The 14,290-nt window shown below is 52.6% G+C and overlaps 3 protein-coding genes across 3 annotated transcripts; all 3 read left to right on the top strand.

Annotated features, from left to right (window-relative positions):
- Positions 1 to 319: 319 nt before the first annotated feature.
- Positions 320 to 1,678, top strand: J4E79_002791 (uncharacterized protein; the record flags this gene model as incomplete). The annotated part of the gene is made up of 1 exon (XM_049351688.1): positions 320 to 1,678. The coding sequence occupies one exon, from the start codon at positions 320 to 322 to the stop codon at positions 1,676 to 1,678; it is 1,359 nt and encodes a 452-aa protein (XP_049214326.1).
- A 5,692-nt stretch (positions 1,679 to 7,370) lies between these two features.
- J4E79_002790 (uncharacterized protein) lies at positions 7,371 to 8,817 on the top strand (the record flags this gene model as incomplete). Its single annotated transcript, XM_049351687.1, has 3 exons — positions 7,371 to 7,404; positions 7,458 to 8,305; positions 8,356 to 8,817. The coding sequence occupies 3 exons, from the start codon at positions 7,371 to 7,373 to the stop codon at positions 8,815 to 8,817; spliced, it is 1,344 nt and encodes a 447-aa protein (XP_049214325.1).
- Positions 8,818 to 10,254: 1,437 nt separating this feature from the next.
- On the top strand, positions 10,255 to 11,755 carry J4E79_002789 (uncharacterized protein; the record flags this gene model as incomplete). Its single annotated transcript, XM_049351686.1, has 5 exons — positions 10,255 to 10,325; positions 10,564 to 10,655; positions 10,724 to 11,096; positions 11,277 to 11,631; positions 11,681 to 11,755. 5 exons carry the CDS (start codon positions 10,255 to 10,257, stop codon positions 11,753 to 11,755), a joined length of 966 nt encoding a protein of 321 aa, XP_049214324.1.
- Positions 11,756 to 14,290: the final 2,535 nt, after the last annotated feature.

The raw sequence follows: 14,290 nt of genomic DNA, 5'->3' as shown, positions 1-14,290 counted from the left end.
TCGAGTACCACGGAGCTCAGTGTCGCCCTGGTCGTGGCGGCAAGCGGTGAGATATAATTCTTCTGGTGAGTTTGCCGTCATGTGACGCGGCTCGCGGCTTTCCATATCGCAGCGACCGTACTACTCCGGCGTTGAGCGAGTCTCAGAAGATGCAGAGGAGGAATATTCCTCTATTCCACTATCGTCTTGATGGTGTTGAGCTGCAAATCCGCGTACTTGGGACGACGAAGAAGTTTCAGAGTGTGGTATCTAAGTTCTCATAGGAGCATTCCCGAAAGAAGTGCAGATAGAAGGACGAACGTATCAGACCGATGAATGGATGAACACACCCTCAACTATTCTCGACGCTATACCAAGACGCCTTCATCTGCAACCAGATCACCCTCTGACCATCACGCGAAAACTCATCGAATCACGCTTTCCGGGTTACAAGACCCATAACGCCCTTTTTCCTATTGTCACCACCGGTCAAAATTTCGATTCTCTCGGCTTTCCATTAGATCACATAGGTCGAAGCAGGACGGACACGTACTACATAAACAAGGAAACCGTACTACGAACACACACCTCGGCTCATCAAGCCGATACTTTCCGCAACAATGAGAGCGAGGGCTATCTCATCAGTGCTGACGTATACCGACGAGATGCCATCGACAGAAGCCACTATCCTGTTTTCCATCAGATGGAGGGAGCCAGGACTTGGGACCGTCAGCAAGCAGAAAAAGAAGGCAAGACACTTGCGCAGGTCATCTGGGATGATGTGGAGAAGATTCCCAAGCACGATGTTGCAGTCGAAGACCCAAACCCTCCATTCCACGCCGAGCGTAACCCACTTCAAACAGGACATTCGGCAGAAGAAGCAGAAGCCATGGCTGCACACCTGAAACGAAGTCTTGAGGATATGGTGGTCACGATCTTTAATGCTGCAAAGGGTGCTGCAGATACTGCCACGTCAGACGAGCCACTAAAGGTACGCTGGGTGGAGGCCTACTTCCCCTTCACATCACCCTCTTGGGAACTGGAAGTCTTTTGGCAAGGCGATTGGCTCGAAGTGCTCGGCTGCGGCATCGTGTCACAACCCATCCTGAACAATGCCTCGGTTCCCAATCGTATAGGGTGGGCTTTTGGCATAGGTCTCGAACGTATCGCCATGTTGCTTTACTCCATCCCGGACATACGTCTGTTTTGGTCAAGGGACTCTCGCTTCTTATCGCAGTTCAGCGAGCAGAAAGCCATCCGTCGATTCGAGCCTTTTAGCAAACACCCTGCATGTTTCAAGGACGTGAGTTTCTGGTTGAAAAGTAGCTCGAATGCCGCTGGTGGCGCCGCAGCTATTCATCCGCTTGCAGGAGGCAGTTCATCCACGACATCCCCCACCCCATCCTCTGCTCCTACAACCCCATCTGGCACGCCAATCCCACCAGCAGCCCCGGCGCCATCATCCTCCAGCTTCCACGAGAACGATGTGATGGAGATCGCGCGAGAGGTCTGCGGTGATCTTGTAGAGGATGTGCGCCTAACGGATGAATTCGTGCATCCAAAGACTGGGCGCAAGAGCATGTGCTACCGCCTCAACTACCGCAGCTTGGAACGCACACTCACGAACAAGGAGACTAATGAGCTGCATGAGCGGATGAAAGGCATGCTTGTGGAGAGGCTGGGCGTTGAACTAAGGTAGCGTTGGCTGGCCATGTAGCCAGATAGGACGGCGAAATCCGTACGAGTTCGCCATGTCCTATTCAGAAAAGGAGGAAAGGAGTATAGTCTGGTGGCGGTGGTGGCGGTAAAACGGTACGGGAGTCAAGCCGCCACGCAAAAAGAACACATAGGAGATGTCATGAAAATAGCATAGCCACGTGAAGAGACGGGATTCTGTGATCTCGATCGGAATGTGGGGAAAACCGTCAGAGTGACATTGAGGGTGTGATAAAGAACGGAACGGAGCGAACGGACGACTGCCGAATGCAGGTGTGGGTGTTTGTGTGTGTAAGAGAGGAAACTAATGTCGGCTATCGATCCCTTCAATCCTAACGGCGATGTCCACTGCATGATGTGGTTTCTGGGTGGCCAGACTGCCTGAGCATGCAGGACATCACACCCTCGAAACTCTAAACACGACGATATCTGCCGTACGGATTGCCTGACATGCAAAGTGGAGGAGTGGGCGGCGCTTGCATGCTTGCGTATCTCCTGGACGCCTCTTCGAAGCCGGCAACTCACGATGTACAATATGCTGTAACGATAGTCGTAGTTCTAAATCAAACGCAACTCTACCATACTACAGTCTCTATTATTACACACTCAAATCACTGGTACTCGGTACTTCTAGGTCCCAGACTCGGCACCTCCGTGCTGCACCTCCGTTTCTTGTCGACCGCAAGCCTCATGCACGGCACCCCGCAAAAATTCCGATTGAGGAAGGAGTAAAAAACAAGTTACACAAGGTACCGTGCAGAAAAATCCTGTTTCCACACGCGAGCAGTCTGAACGTCTTTGAGAACAGCACTAACGCCTGATGTTGACAATGCAGCAAGAAAAAAGTTGGCATCACGTCAGCAAAATGCGCGTCTCAGGTTCTGTAATTGTTGGCCGCCCTATATGCGGCTGTGTTATAGTTTGCAGTTGGTGGTGGCCAAGTTCACCGGCGTGTCCTGCAGGTCGCAAGCTGGTGGGGCAAAGGACCCTGTTTTCCCTCAGACCAACACCAAATTTCGACGCGGGTATGCGCCGTTCAAACTTACACGCTCGAGACGCATGCGATAAGATGTGACTTGCAGTTCGCAGCGGCATCCCAAGTAGGCAAACCCAAAATCGTCACGGACCCTGCGCCTTGCTTGCTTACCTGGGAACGCGCTTGTTGTTAGGTTGGCTAGACTAGCCCATAGATCAAAGCACGACATTGCCTTTGGCGTCTAAGTTTGGCGCAGGTTTGGTGTAGGTTTAGCCCGGCTGGCGAGCGGAGGGTCCCCTAAACTCCGACGAGGCTAGAAGAGACGTCGAAGGAGGCTTCTAGCTGCCATTCTTCCAAGGGCTACCTGGAGGCACTTCCGTCGCAAAGAAAGATGGGTGTTGCGAATGTTGGCTAAGAATTGGGAAGCTTTTTCGGGGTTTTGCGCAGGGGCTGATGTGGCGTGGGCGGAAGTGCTGGTGCGATTCTGATGTTACTTTTGCGCCTCAGGCTTCCATGCGTCTTCGAGAAGCTCTCATTTTGGAAGCTTTGGACGGGTGAGGTCTGTTTGCTTGCTTTGTGGAACGTAAGCCTTCTGATGCTTTCTTTCTTCACATACTATTGTCCCCTCCTATACGTCTCATTCGTCGTATTGATGTCAAATTCGAGGAATTATGAAGTCTGTGTTGAGGCGGCTGGCTGATGTTCTCGAATTAAATGTTCTGTGCCACACGCATATATCGCCGTTGTATCATAGTAGGGGCTTCCTATGCCATTGTCGTACACATTAATAGCCGGTGCGAACAAGCAACTGCCGACCTCGCAGGTAGCGAAGGATCGCATCTGCTGTGCGATGTAGCATTTCTCAACGGCTGTTGCAGCATTTTGACGATCATCTCATGTGCATGGCAACTCGTGCCCGGGTACTCGTCCCGTAACAATCCCCCACAAACATCAAAATAGCCACACGCTATGGGTCGAGCACGATGGGAAGAAGTTGTTCTTGGAGAAGATCGAGATCGTAATCGGATCGACGATTGTTGAGTAACGGCGAGTGGGTGACTTTTGCTTTTCGGTCTCAGGAGTTTGGTGTCTAGGCAACGGCCAGCTGCAAGGGTGTAAACTCTCGTAACGTTTGAGTATCAAAGCAAGAGCTGGGAAAATGTTCTCGCCGTACACGAAAGCTGTACTACCTTGATGCCTGCTGTGCTACCATATGACAGTACAATATGTTGCAACAAAGATAACGTTAATGAAGCGGATGAGTTTTGAAACGAGGTGACGGTGAGTCGTATTTAGCCAGCTTGTGTGTGATAGAGGTCCCATTTGAGCCGCATCAATTCGGCACGTTGTGGCGGTGGTTAAGTGTATGATTTGAGTGGGGCCATGAGAGCATTGAAGTCATTTCCTTATCGAAGCGGCATTGGAACACGGACGTGTTGTGCTTGACGTTGCGCCATATCCGCAATGCTCAATAGAGGCATCGGAGATGATGTTGGTAGTGATACGCAATAGCAGTGCGCTACTAAGAACAGATCATAACGGTTCGTGGTATGCTCTGAATCTGCATCTAATAGCTTAGTACGGTACATAACCCGGCGGGATTGATCATCATATAACTGCGAAAACGATACCTGCGTTCGGCGCAAGATAACAAGGCTATGGCGAGCAGTTCCCTTGAATTGTTTGAACGGAAGAAGGCCCTGTGCGTTTCCCTTCTTGGTGATCAGGCGAAGTGTGCCGACTCCCGCGCCTTGGATAATGGAGTGGCGCTTTTTTTCTCTCGAACCGATCGGAACCGGCACATAGCAATCAGAACGAACGCACGCATTTTCGACGTGATGTCATGATATATGGGGAACGGCCTATTTCTCACATGTGCAGCGGGTTGATTCCTTCAACGCCCGATCGACTGGTGCTGTAGCAGCTGTACGCGAGATGATCTACTCGTAGGTAACGGACCAATATTGACTGCACGATGAGGACCGTTCGCTGCCTGCGAACCAACCGAACGTGATGATATGCAGCCTGCGCTCAGAACAGTCAGTCAAGAGCCAGGGTGCGATGGAGCCAAGACGTCCCCTTTCGGGGAAGATGGGCCAGACGAAAGTATGAACAGCAAGACGAACCGCACACCAAAGTGCTTTTGATAAGGAACAGGCAAGACGGTAACCGCATGTGGTGCAAATCGGACGATATTGACTCTGCGAAAAAAGTTGGTGGCTCTCGTGCAGCAATCCCTTGCTGAGACTGGCCCGTTCACTGCGTCGCTTGGCGTGAAGTCGGAAAGCACTTGCATGCAGTCGGTGCGCGAAGGCCGAAATTCAGTAGCGCAACGTACCCAGCTATAGTTATATGCATATTGACGTGACGAGGCATCACCTTTGGAGAGAGCACCGTCACTATCATTCCTATAGGCAGATAGGGAAGAAGATGAGCGCACATGTCTTTCGCATAATGTTTCGTGGGGGTCGACGCTCGGCTGTGGTGTGTGATAACTAGCCACCGCACGGATACCAGAGTGAAACGGCGTAGTAGGCTCGGGAGAAAGAGGCAGATGCGGCACTGCACGTGTTGTGTTGAAGCTTTTGTGGTCCGCAGCGGACGGGAATCGCAGACAAAGTGCAAAGCGGGTCGTTCAGATTCGCTTTCGTGCTCGCATCAATGTCGGCGTGAATGGACGCAAGTCACGGTGCTGCTCGCGTAGGCGTATGAAGAAGGAAGAACTAGGCATGGGCACTAGTATGGCGCAAAGTTAAAAGATGGAGAGACAGTGTCAGGGACCCACGGCAGCTTGGACCAGGAATCTACCTGATCCCACGCAACCGTCGAGCGGAACCGGCAAGTGACAAACCACAGACGGAATTAGTACCAGACGTACGCTAGACGTGACTCTCTTCCATGAATCCTTCACCGAACGATGTTTTTGGACGTTCTCCGTGGGCAATTAAGCGACGGATTGCGGCCCCCGCCTATAGCTGCTGCGTGGGAGATTGGGACTCGATTTGTCGAAGAGTCGCTGAGATGACAGTACAAGTGATGTGAGGGGTCACTGACTGGAGATCATCGTCGTCGTCTCGAGTGCTGGCTAAGAGGCTGCCCAAACATGGGCTTCGGTGGAATATGCCGTCTCGCTCACGGTATTTGGCCGTCGTGGAGTGGAGCGGAAGCCCTTGCCAGGGCGGCGTTGAAGGGTCGCACCAACGCGTGCAATAAGCTTTGAGCGTCATCGTCTAGAAAAGCTCGTAGTTTTGACGAGTCGAGCGGGTGCAGCTGTGCCGTGATGACCCTGTTTCCGGCCCAGGGATGCCACGAGGCCGCTTCCGCAGCCAATGGCGCCCCCCTGCTAGTTCTAAACGTTCGCTTGCATCTGCCTTGTTCCTGAGGCGCTCCTGCCTCCCTCTCCCCGAACTCACTGACACCAACGTCTTCGCCGCGTGCCGGCCAGAGGCGCGCCGCTGCACAACCTCATCTGAACTGCGACCGAGTCCAATGCACTACGCCAGCACGGGGCACATGTTTTCTTCTCAACAACATGCACATCACTGATGCTCCGTACCTCGCCACCAGGGCCATTATTCAGTCGCCAGCGACCGTTTAGCTGCGTCGCCCTGTTCGCAGCTGGTGGGCCGGCTTTCCTACCGCTTTGGTGCAGACCACCGGCATTGATAAACCGCCTGGCATATGAGCAGCCGGTCCGCAAGGCGACGATAGATGATGATAGTCGATTAACTGCATCAGGTCCGTTTTCGCTGGCGCTAGACATGTTCACCTGATGCTTCAGTCGCGCGCTGCTACTCGCCTCCACACTATGCTGCAGATCAACATGTTGCAGCCAAAAGGCACCGTCCGTCGCAACCATGCGCTGTGCTCGATGCTAAGGGTGGTGCCGCGCTGTCCATCGTGCAGATCACCCTAGGCATTAATTGCGTGATGATATAGCCTACCCCACGAATCGCCAGACATGCGAGGTTAGGCTCGCGTTTCACCCAACTCCCACCAATCCCACCTGGGACGCGCCGCCGACAGCCTAGACACTTTTGCTGTTATTGGTACTTCGCGTCTTGCAGGGGCCCTCCTCGTTGCTGCAGGTATCAACACTAGTGCTTGTGAGCCACACTTAACCCGCTGCAGTGTCTTTTTTACCACATACATGCAGGGAAAGCCTTCATGTTTGACGTGCCCGCCTCCCGAGTCTCACCAACCTTGTACTTCAGACAGTGAGCCACGGCAACCTCAAACGTCCGTCATGGCACACATTGCCAATTGCATGCGCTCGGATTCCGAAAAGTCTCCCGTTTATATAACTCTAGAAACGTCCTCCAGGATGGTAAGCCACTCTGCTCCACTCCACATTGCAATGAACTACCATTTGCCCCGACGTTCACGCTCACTCAGAGACATTCAGGCTACTCGAGACTCCCAGTCGCCCACCATCTCTTCCCACTCTAAGAGCCCCTCGCTGGCAACCCTCCAACAGCCAAGCACCTCCAGATACCAACTTTGGCCATCTGCCAAAAGCCCTGTCGGATTGCCAAAGCACCCAGAATCTTCTGACAAGCTGGCTGCCCTTTCAGCTGGTCGTTCTGCCACTTCTCTCAGTGACACTGCCGTATTGCCTGAGAGCAGTCTACCCTTCTGGCAGCGTACTGGATCCTTGTCAAGAAGGAGGAAAGTCAGTGTACCTGAGCTTGGAAACACCATGACCACCGTTCAGGAAATGTCTATCGACTCTCGTAAGTGTGAACTGACATTTCTTCGTCCGAGCCATGGCTGATAATCTGTCCAGCAACCATCCCAGGGAGACCACCTCTTCGCAAGCTTTCTTACGAGGCTTTCGGTCACGAGAGATCGTGCAGTGCTCCCGGCTCCAACTGGAGGACAGGACCCTTCGGCGATGCAATGATGGCCTGTGTGACTGGTCCTTCCCCTGGCCCATCTCAACACACCAACGGCCCTATGTCCTCTGATCTGCCCAATGCTTCTGGAAGACCATTGTCACCAATCCTCAGCCCCGGTGCCACACCTAGACCTTATCTCAAGGTTCAGACCGCCAACATCGACGAAGAATCCGACCTGCGCCCACAAGTGCCGCCTAAATCGCCAGCCGTTGAACGCAAAACGTCTCCAGCCCCACTCATCCTGAACTCTAAAGCAAGCCGGCCACAGCTGACTACGCCTGCATCAATGAACTCAGGCGGTAACACACCACTGAGTGCGATGGACCTCCGACGATCGCCCAATGGCAGCATTCCCCTACCTACCCCACCCTCAACCTTTACCAATCCTTTCTATGCATCATCACCCGCCTCGAACCGAGGCTCACCGCGTACTGAGAGGAGAGATCCTATTTCATCGCAAAGTTCTACCCATAACCGAAACATGTCTGAATCGTCCATCATGGAAAGAGGTCGACCTAAGCGACGCAACAGCAAGAGAGATCGCAGCCGCACCATGTCAGAGGCCAACGGCTCTGAACCTACTCCTGACGCATGGAAACTGCCTGAAGGCATGCGTGTGCCAGAAGCTGCCAGACGTATGAGCGACGCCGACAAGAAGCTACTCCACAAGCAGGCCTATGACCAGGCTGGCAACTTCGAGGTGCTGAACAAACGTGACGTAGCATCACTATCAAGGGTAAGCCATTCACGGCACCATCCACATAACCAATGCTGACGTCGCTATAGGAACTCAGAGCACTCGACGAGCGCTGCGACTACCTTCGAAAGACCTACAAATCACTACGTGCCGGCCGCCAAAAGCTGCATGGCCGTATGATTGCTTATCTGAGGCGCGGAGAAACTGTCATCTTCTCACGCGAATCACTTCTCAAACAGGAAGAGGCACTGGCGGAACTGGACATCTCGATCGACGAGTTCATTCTGAAACTAGAGCAAGCCGAAAATCGGCGCTTGCGACTTCGGCAAAAGCTACTCGAGCACGTCGCGGCTGCTATTGTGCTCAACCCTAGCGCGCGGGATCAGGTAGCCGAAACTACTCCACCTCGAAGCCCTGTAAAGATCGACAGCCCATCTCGACATGAACGAAAAGAGACCGAGTCTATCAAGATATACGCCGACGGACACGTTTTGAATCTCTTCTCCGACATTGAGAAGGCCATCGGCAAGATGTGCGAGCAATCTTGCTAAGCGCCTCACGACATTCATTTCTTCTATCTTTCCATCATCGATACCCTCTTCCTTGCCTTGACGGCGTACCATTAATTTCGACCCCCGGACTTCTCACGACTTCCTTATCTGTACCATAACGGCCCAAGCATACTTTGCTGTTACCATTACTCGTTCTTTTATTCCAGGGTGGCCCCTTGACATTTGTCTATACAAAAGAACGCTCATACCATCGACATTCTGTTTTATTGTATACGTTGGCATATATACCCGAGCTTTTGCCCATCCTTTCTGTTCTTCGAAGTAGTCTTTTGCGCATCAATACTTTCTCTTACATCACGATGTCAGGAATGGCGATGACCATGTTGGGGGCGTTTCATGTTTGAGCTTTGACAAGGGCAGGACGCTATTGTGGCGCATCATGTATCTAGGTACTACCTGCAGGGGTAGATGAATCAAGAATGACATTTCAAAGCCAAGTGTTTCGGTCTCTTCCCAATAATCCTGGTGGCGCTGATCGTGCTTAGTGACCATGTCGAGACATCGTCATTTTTCCAACATCTTGCTCGGGCCTTGTGTGAGATTTCGCACTGACGGGCCTGGTCCGTACGGCGTCCAGTTTTCCTCTTCTAGGCCCGGGCTGTGACGTTTGCTGTCACGACGATAGTAGGTAATCTGCCTGCGAGCGCAGTGGAGCAAGTGCAGCTTCGGAGGAGTGCGCATTCTAGAGCTCGAATTGTTTCACTGAGCTACGTACCGCACGTGGCTAGACTGGCGTCCTTGCTATATGATGCCCATTATAGGCTGTTTCGACGACGACATCGCAGCGTCTTGAGAGGTGTCCGGTGAAACGGGCATACGGTGGGGCTGGGAACATGAGAGGGGACTGCCCAGAGTATTGTTTCTATAGGTTGCCGGGGTGTCTATAGTGTTACGCGGGGATGCACAGTTGCGCACCCGCGCAGCAGTCACATCAATTTCCTTGCTCTCACCCTTGTTGAGCTGGGGACGAGTTTTGCAGAGTTTTCAACGTACATTGCGTCGATATCCATTGACCTGTGCAAAGATGTAGGACGCGCCCAGAACACACAGCGGGCCAGATACGGATCTCGGCCGCCGTCAAGTTTCAGAAGCCGATTAGAAGACTGCAAGGCCTATCCCAACACACGGCACGCATCGTGCATCGACTTCCCGCCATCATCGAGGCTTAAGGCATATTTGCCGTTTATCAGAAATGAAACTTCTTCAGCAGGTGCAAAGGTCGGCATGTTGGTCGAGATAGAGCAAGTAGTCGGGTGAGAGGGTCCGCTTCCACCTGCCGCGACCGGACGCTCCAGTCTCTTTGGGTCGGCGCCACCTTTCTCCGCATGGTCCGTGCCCAGCGAAAAACCTCACTTCTTTGGGCGACGACGTGACTACCTGTAGAGAGCCATAATTTCCACCGTCACACTCACCACCATGGCTACCAACAGCATCAAGTTATTGACCGGTAACAGCTATCCCGAGCTTGCTGCTCTCGTTGCCGACCGGTACGTTCAAGTTCTTCACTCTAGACGCTCTTTCGAGGCTGCGACTTGGCATGCAGCTGCCCAACGACTGCAACATATTTACCCCCACCATCATGCAATAGCAATGGGTATCGCACAATCCGCAAAGTCACTCGGCTTTTCTTTGATGCTTTCTTCTTTTTTCGTCTGAAACCCACACAGAAACAGCGCCTCGGGGTGTTAAGCACGTGCCCCAACTGCATCGCTAATTGAGTCACAGACTCGGAATCGAGCTTACCAAGATTCTGGTGCTCCAGTACTCGAACCAGGAGACTTCCGTGACTATTGGAGAGTCCGTTCGAGACGAAGATGGTATGCATCATCATTACCATACGGGATCGAGTATCGCTGCGTCTAGTGCTCGGCTTACCACAACGCAGTCTTCATCCTGCAATCCACACCACCAGGTGACATCAATGATGCTCTCATGGAGCTACTGATTATGATCAATGCATGCAAGACCGCTTCTGCGCGCCGCATCACCGCTGTGATTCCAAACTTCCCGTATGCCCGCCAGGACAAGAAGGACAAGTCCCGTGCGCCAATCACCGCAAAACTCATGGCAAACATGCTTCAAACCGCCGGTTGCAACCACGTCATCACAATGGATCTTCACGCCAGTCAGATTCAGGGGTTCTTCAATGTCCCCGTCGATAACCTCTATGCTGAACCCAGCACGCTCAGGTGGATTCGCGAAAACCTGGACGTCAAGGACTGTGTCATCGTCAGTCCAGATGCGGGGGGTGCCAAGAGGTAAGACCACACGTCCTATCTGCTAACAACCTCCCCAAGTCTTGGTGCCGAGTACGGCAGTGAGCAGTGGTACAACGGCGCGAACTCAAGACCCGAAGTCTTACTCTGTGCCATACTGAACTCTCGGACTGTCATCCGTAGAACGACTTCTAGAATGTGCTAGTACTAACGCATTTTCAGGGCAACCTCGATAGCGGATGGCTTGAACCTTGGCTTTGCCCTCATCCACAAGGAGCGCACGCGCCCCAACGAGGTTTCGCGCATGGTGCTAGTCGGAGACGTACGAGGAAAGACTGCCATCCTGGTCGATGACATGGCCGACACATGCGGTACACTTGTCAAAGCAGCGGACGTTCTCATCTCCGAGGGTGCAAAGGATGCGCTCGCGATCGTCACCCACGGCATACTGAGTGGCAATGCCATTGAAGCTCTAAACGGCAGCAAGCTCAAGAAGATCGTCGTCACCAACACCGTACCCCATGAAGACAAGAAGGAGCTGTGCGACCGCATCGAGACAATCGATATTAGTCCGACCGTAAGTAACTCCCTATACTTTGGAAAGGTGCCGCTCTAACGGCACACAGCTTGCCGAGGCCTGCAGGCGTACCCACAACGGCGAGAGTGTTAGTTTCCTCTTCAAGCACGCGCCCGTCGACTAAGGGAGGCATCATCATTCGGTCAACGGCAGTCATCTAGCATATGAATTAACGGCGTCACTGGCGGTATAGGCGTTAGGATCAGCATCAGGACTTGGACTATTCTTCAGACGATAGACATCATGGGTCTATGAAGATCTGCAGATCGCCTTCAGATCCCGCATCTATTGGCGAAGCCACTGCTGCAGCATGAGGCGTCGCACTAAGTGCATTAATGAAATTGCACGTTTCTATAACAGCTTCTTTCCGCTAAACTCGTGGCAGGTGCTTCTAAACTAAATCCGCTGTCAGCCGGGTTGACATGCATGCGCAAGAGGACGCCATGGTGAGGCACTTGTCTAGTCCGTCATGTTGCGCGATACGAACTAGCGAGTTAGCTCCTTTTAGCATGGAGCAGATTGAACTTTATATCATCGTCAAACTACACTCTCCCCACGCACAAATAAGGTTTCAAGACCTGCGAGATCTCGCTGATCTTTACTGCGCATGCTCAAGGTGCGGGATCAATCACCGCTAGACATCGCTTACAGGCATGTACTGTACTATCACGATGCATGTGCGTCGTACTGGCTTGCGCGGTGACAGGCTTAACATCCAGCCACAACCAGCACCTTTAGACTGACATCAAACGATGATCGACAAACACGCGGAGTATTGTACTCTCCCGGTTAGTGTTACTTCGACAAGTTCGTACACCTCAGCCACCTCCAGATACGCTCCACATATCGCAGCCAGCATACCCCAAGGAGGATTGTGTGACCAAATGCGGTAGACTCCGAGAGCTCCACCTGCCACTACTCAGCGACCTCCTCCACCCTCAGGATTCAATCATTGTTATCAGTAATCACCTCAGATCCTGCCGAGTCAAGTCGCCTTTATTCCCCAATTAATTCCTACGACTGCCGACGCTCCTCGGAGGTTTCAAACCATGATGAAGATCACGATGCTCCTTTGACCCTCCGATCTTCCGCTCCGATCCGAGGGTGAAAGTGGTCCAAACGCGTTGCTATGTTTAACTCGTGGGTTGAGCGGAGGTGGAATCTGGAGATATCCGTGAAATGCGGATTTTAACTTTGGGGTTTGACTATGATCGGACTTGTTGTTTTTGCATCCACCGATGCCGAAGTTCTGCCACCGCGTCGGCATGGCTAGTGCGTGGCTGAAGAACATGTTCAAACAAGCGTTCGCTGCTAAGCGGCTGCCCGTCCAGAACGGTTCCACGCGATGCAACGGAACTCATGGCCGCTTGTGTCTCGCCGCTCGTGAGGGCGCGCCAGTCGAGTGGCTGGGCTGCGCATTGCACTAGGAATGTGAGAGTTGTGATTTGGCTGTCTCAATGCGAATGCGAAATCGTGTCTATTTGGCTAAGTTCGATGAGCACGTCAACTTTTAACAAGATGTCGCTGTTTTACTACGGTGGAAGATGCGGTCAACTAGCTTAAATGTTCTCGCGATGCTTGGCAGCCATCGCGCGGGACGGTTCACCCCACAGCAGCACTGACCATCAGATGGCCACCATCCCCATAACTTAAGACCCTTTATCAACGCTATCGCACGGCTTAATGCGAATGCGAGGTCTTTCAATCAGCGTAGGTACGAACTACAGTTCTCTCTCAACCCTTTCGAATACGGTTTCAATAGCCTACACGGCTACCGAGCTGCCTCAAGAATTCACGCAGTCTACCCCTTACGACAAGGATATACCGCGTACACACACGCATGAGAGCACGCAAGTAGATCCCAAGGGTCCTCCGACATGCAAGCAAACGCAAGGATCTAGCATCACGCACCACCAGCACCCCCGCTATCCATAAACTCAAAGAACCGGAAGAAGCCAAACGAACGCACGAGACAATCCCACTCCTCAAAGACCCCCCATGCTGCCTCGCATCGAAGACACAAGTTTCCCAGGTTCCAGATTCCCCAAAAACCCGCGTTGGAAAATTAAAGTTGTCCACACCCCAGAACGGACCGAGGGTGAGAACTTTATATGGCGCAATCGCGTGCGTCGTAACGCAACACATCCCTTCCCTTATCATATGCTTTCCGCTTCCCACCTCACCGGATTGAGACTGCGGCCAGCCTCGTTACGGGTGCCATTGTGTCTCGAAAAGTGGCGGAACCCCCGCGCCAGGGTCCAGGTGATAACTTTCCTTCGACGGTCCGAAATGGTGAACTTTGATGTATTATCATACGATTTTTGGATTCTGGATCTTGACCTGAGGGGATAGTCTGGATCTTTCATTGTGAGTGAAGGGCCGATTCGGGGGGCGAATATTGTGGGCGGAAGGGGGCAAGGTGAGACGGTCTTTTGGGGTGGCGTGAGGTGGGGGTGGACCGGTGGAGGTGGGTTGTACATGTATGAAGATGTTTCGGTGTAGAGGGTCATGTGGAGAAAGGTGGTATCGTGGAAGTAAGGATTTGTACAGATGTAGCATGGGCAAGGGAGATGCTTGTGCCTGAGGCCTTGTCACTGGGATGCGGGCTGCAGGCATGGAAGAGTCACTCTCGGGGTATATGATGTGAATGTCCAAAAGT

This window comes from Alternaria viburni, assembly GCF_023758015.1.
Source record: "Alternaria viburni strain BMP 2772 chromosome Unknown scaffold_4, whole genome shotgun sequence".
NCBI classification, from domain to species: domain Eukaryota; kingdom Fungi; phylum Ascomycota; class Dothideomycetes; order Pleosporales; family Pleosporaceae; genus Alternaria; species Alternaria viburni.
This window is presented reverse-complemented; position numbering and strand designations above follow the sequence as displayed.